The 5,234-nt window shown below is 36.6% G+C and overlaps 1 protein-coding gene across 1 annotated transcript; it reads right to left on the reverse strand.

Annotated features, from left to right (window-relative positions):
- Nucleotides 1-3,156: 3,156 nt before the first annotated feature.
- Nucleotides 3,157-4,702, reverse strand: LOC141652406 (expansin-A18-like). The gene is made up of 3 exons (XM_074459860.1): nt 4,410-4,702; nt 4,006-4,321; nt 3,157-3,689 (listed from the first exon to the last, which is right to left on the reverse strand). Exons 1-3 carry the CDS (start codon nt 4,564-4,566, stop codon nt 3,377-3,379), a joined length of 786 nt encoding a protein of 261 aa, XP_074315961.1. The 5' UTR covers nt 4,567-4,702; the 3' UTR covers nt 3,157-3,376.
- Nucleotides 4,703-5,234: the final 532 nt, after the last annotated feature.

Below are 5,234 nucleotides of genomic sequence, written 5' to 3' on the forward strand. Positions count from 1 at the left end.
TATATACAAGTATAAACTTTAACACTCTATTGTGTGAAGGCAAGCAAAGTGCTCGACATAGTCTTTTGGGGATGTTTGATATCTGGGGAAGCTACCCATTTGTGCGCCAGCCATTTAATTCTCGCTATCGGTTTTGGGTTGGGCTCTTTTTTGTTTGCTTTGTCCTCAATTCTTGGTTTTTTTTGTTTTTCCTTGCAGCTTCAGAAAGATGTAGTTAACATTGATTTAAACTAGAGGTAGTTTATGTAAAACCCTCATTTACCAAAGAGCCTTACAAGGCCTACCTTAGCAAATGGAAGCATTACCATCTCGATTGCCTGAGGTAATGTAAATCAAATAGACCATAATGAAACATTTGTTAAGATAAAATAAAGTTTAAATGTAAATACAAGTCTCAAAATCCAAACATATTACATTTGGAAACAAAAAGGTGAAAAAGTCTAAAAACTCAACGACGGAAGCTATGTAATACTACGGTTTTCTATATCTATGGGTACTTTATCGAGTGGGGCTTACTCTCTCGAGTAAGTATGTTTTTACGCAAAACAGTAGTCTGCCTATTGGGTACTCAATCGAGTACGTGTGACACTCGATCGAGTAAGGGGCACTCGATCGAGTAAGTCACTTACTTGATCGAGTAAGTGAGTCTTACGGGTTATTTTAGTTGGGTTTTGTTAATAACGCGTGATTAGTATAAAAGGATTCCGTCATCTTTCTTAATCACTTTTCACTTTTCTAAAACCTTTCAAGAGAGAAAAAGAGTTACGTTGTTTTCATTCTTTGCGTTGTTAGCAAATCCCAAAGGCTAGGATCGTTGGATTGTCTTGTTTTTTACACCGTTGAGTTCGTTGCGTCAAGAGTAAGATTCTTGTATAATTTTTATAATGTTTCGTTGAGTTTGTTTAAAACCCTAATTGGGTAGAATTGGGGGTTTTTGGGTGTATTATGTTGATTAGGTGATAATTGTATGAATATGTGAATATAAGATGAGGTTTCGTAGAGGAGCATTATTGATTAGCTGCTGTGACGGTCTTGTGGTTGCTATTCCAGGTAGGGTTTCCCTACTCAGTATTGATTACATAATGTTGTTGATGGTTGATAATTGTTGTGATTCATATCGTATTGAAATTGGTAAATGGTAATTGTTGTGGTATAATGTGGTTGGTTGTATAATTGTCTGTGGTTCGCGAGGTGCGCCCTCGGCTGAGTGGAGTCACTTGCGGGAGTGGCTTCACGCCCTTGATTCGCCCTTTGTGGAACCCGCCACAGAAGGGGATGTGCACATTTAGGAACATGGGTTATCGCTCGGATGAGATGAGCGGGGCTTAGGTGGGAACGGCTGCGGTCCCCCACTAGCGGTGTGGAATACTCGTTGAAGCGGTATTCTGGCAAGACTACACACTTCAGTGTGTAGTCAGGTGTGTGGATTTATGTTGGAGAATTGGATGATTGTGTATTGTTTCTGTTGTATTGTTTTGTTTTGTGTAATCAGCACTGACCCCGTTTAAATGTTTTGAAAACTATGGTGATCCATTCGGGGATGGTGACTTATTGAGCAGGTATGAGATGATGCGCATGGGATAGCTGGGTCGAGTTGCCACGAGATGTCTAGAAGTCTTCCGCTGTGTCTTGAACATTTAATTATTTCATTTGAGTTAGCTTTTTGGAACAGTTGTATTTCTTTTTGACAGTTTTGGTTTTTGGACCTGTATCGCTTAAATTATACTCCCTCCTATTCACTATTTTCTTCCCTATTTCCTTAAATGGATTATTCAAGTTTTATTCCTCTTTCTTATTATGGAAACTTTTACTCTTATTTTATTTATTCTTCTCTCCTATCACCAAGGCCTACCCAACTCTTTTACCCATATTTTATTAATTTCCTTAATATTTTGGCCCCACAATTCCTTATTTAACTCCTAATTATTCATACCTCTCTCCTATCACCAAACCCCACCCAACTCTTTTACTCTTATTTTATTTCTCGCCTTAATACACGTGCCCACAAACAAAGGGAAGAAAATAGAGACTAGGAGGGAGTATTTAATAAAGTACGTTTCGTTATTGTCTATTTGATATACATTGCCTCGGGTAACCGAGATGGTAGCATTCCCATGCCTTAAGTGGTCCTGGTAAGGCACTTGAAGTATGAGGGTTGTTACAAGCTATGACACGAAAATGAATCGTCGATGTCCCATCCAAACCCGCAAGCTAGCTCAAACATCCACACCTGTCAATACTCACTGCTCACCATTTGCCGGCAATATCAAATGGATCACAGTAGAGCACATAAGAAAACAACACACAACCAAACACTCGTCAGCAGATATTCCAACATCATAATCTCATGCAAAAGTAATCATACACCACAATCAAGCATCCATCTCCACGCTCCAAGTACATTATCTGAACCAGTGGTGCGTATAACAATAAGAATAGATAACTACATAATACAAATGTGTTTTGAATGTTATACAACTGATATAATTAATACTAAAGAAAATACCTTTTATGTTAAACAGACTGATGATCCATCAATAATCAACTAAATCAATCTCAAAGTTTTGTGTGTTCCAATTTTCAACATATTTAATTTTTTTTTAAAATCAATTTAGCTAACTTCTACACACTACCAAACTATGACCATGTAAACCAACGTTTACGTACAATTTGTTGTTCAAAAAATTCTTAGGATGTTCAACATGCATATTGTTAAAAATGATCCTAATGGGAGTCATGTGCATCACACGAGCTTTCCAACTAGTATTGACTATAATAAGAATCATTAGGTGGACTTAACATTTATATGGAAAAATAAAAAATGTGAAGCCTAATTTTTGAGAGTAACCAAACAATCAAACATGTTAGGGCCCAATTTAGAAGTTAGTTTGATTTGAGCGGAAAAATTCATAAATTCACCTATTATTTTAGTAAATAGAGGATGATTTATATGACTTATTTTCATTTTTCACCATTGACATGGTAATACCTTTGTATGCATTTTGTCATGTTAAACCATTTTTCATCAATGTCAACTAATGACCCATGTCTGCATATTATATATAATATAAATTAAATACACTATAAGATCAAAAAGGAGTAAATAGAAGAATGGGAAAAATACAAATAAGGAATGATATTGATAAAAGTTTGAATTACACGAGTAAGGCGTCAACGTTAGTGCTGTAGAGGAGTTCACGACTTCCCGTTACAGTAGCGATGATATACCGAAACCAAAAGATCTCACCTAAGACTCTTTTGTAGACCTCGTTGCAGGTAAAAAAACAAAATAATAGAAATGATAACAAACCAAGAAAAAAAAAATGAAATCCTGATACATGAATGTGAATGAGGCTTGTCCAACCATTAAATGAAATTAATAGAAGTTGGAATCGGCTTGATAAGTCATCCCATTGCACCAGTTTGCGGGAGCGACATTGTACAGAATTATAATCTGATCAGTAGTATAAGACTGTAGTTTAAAAGACAGAGCTTGGCCTCCCAATTGCGAAAATGCTTGGTATGATGCACCCCAGTTTTGGCTCATGCTTATCCAATCTGTGTTGGTTCCCTTCACCCACATTTGGCATACATCTCCCGATCCCCCTACGTTCATTACGTACACCAACAACCAGTTTGGGTTCCCTTCAAACTTAAACCTTATCCCTCCCGTCTTCTGACATGATACCCTGCGTCATCCAAACAAACATCTCAGATTTTCTAATATAAACAATAACAGCAACTCTCCTATAGGACCGTCCTATAGCATATGACTGTACCAATATTAATTAAATTTGCGTTTTAATTTTATTTTGATAACTCAATATCTTAGGATGAACCCGGACATATTTAAATGTGCAAGTTATCAAAATATAATATTAGATTATTAAAATAAAATATTTTTATACAAATATGTTAATTATTTTAGTTGGGCTAGTCTTAATTATAAAATGGTCCTATAGAATAAATTAATTGTGCACCAGAGAATGGAATAGGTAAACATACCGCCTGTAGTTGATAGGGATGATACCAGCAACAGTTTCAGCAAGCTGGTTGAAAGCGGGTTTGGCAAGGTCAAAGTGTTCGCGGGGTGGGTTGCACCAGCCACCATTGTTAGTATCCTGGTACCAATTTGGAGGGCAGCTGTTGGTAGCAGTCACGGTAATTGTAGCGGCATTAGCAAGACACCACTTTGATTCAACACACTTCATTTCGTAGCAACTCCCACATGCTAAACCGTTGTTGAACAGAACCGTGCTCAGTGCCGCTGTATCTGTCCCATATCCGCTGTCGTACAAATTACCGTATCCACACGCTCCGCCTATGGAATTTCCGAATTATCAGTTGATCAGAAATCAGTCAGAATCGTATGAAATAGAGTAATACTTGGTATTAGACAAGAGACATACCCATTGTTTCAGCGGCAGAATCGTCGCCATAAAAGGTAGCATGAGCAAGCTTCCATGGAGTTGGTTGGAAAACACTTGCACCACTTCTAACCATGCCCAACACAATAAATATCTCTATCAAAAGTAACGGGCTAAATCTCTGCAAATTAGAGGCCATGCTTTATCTCTTTAGCCTCACAATTTTTTTTTTTAATTTTTTTTAATAGTTAGTGAACAAATAATATTGTTCCCTTAAAATCGGATTGTAGTGTAGTAATTAAGGGAATGTTGAACCTCATTATATAATGCAACAAAACACAGGGAGTAGCAAATTATGAAGCTGTAAGAACTAATCAAAGAATGAAGCTGTAAGAAGAATTCCTCAGCCGGCCTCATTTTAGTGACACCCACGAACTAGCTAGCTAGTTTGCAGGGATAGTTTTCAGAGTAAACGTTATGTGCACGAAGGAATAATATTCTCCCGTAGTCACTTTCAGTAAAATAAATACCCCCTACTTGTCTTTGGTCTTAATTATAGACGTGCTTTTTTTTTTCTTTTTAAGATAAAATCATTTTTTCAAGGTTTTTAAGAGCATAGCATTGGAGGTTGAGTATCATTCGAGAGATATATTCCCTCTATCCCGCTCATTTGTTTGTCTATTCCATTTTTGGGTATGTCAGTTATACGTTTGTTTTTCTATTTTATAAAGAGTAAATTATCAATTACACCCATGCTTAATCCACTTTTTTAAACTTGCTCCTACGTCAATTTTTTTTTTTAAAATTACACCCAAATTAATAGCTCAGGTTATAATTTGCACCCAAAATCGGTTTCAGACCACTTTT

This window comes from Silene latifolia, chromosome 4 (genome assembly GCF_048544455.1).
Source record: "Silene latifolia isolate original U9 population chromosome 4, ASM4854445v1, whole genome shotgun sequence".
Taxonomy (NCBI): domain Eukaryota; kingdom Viridiplantae; phylum Streptophyta; class Magnoliopsida; order Caryophyllales; family Caryophyllaceae; genus Silene; species Silene latifolia.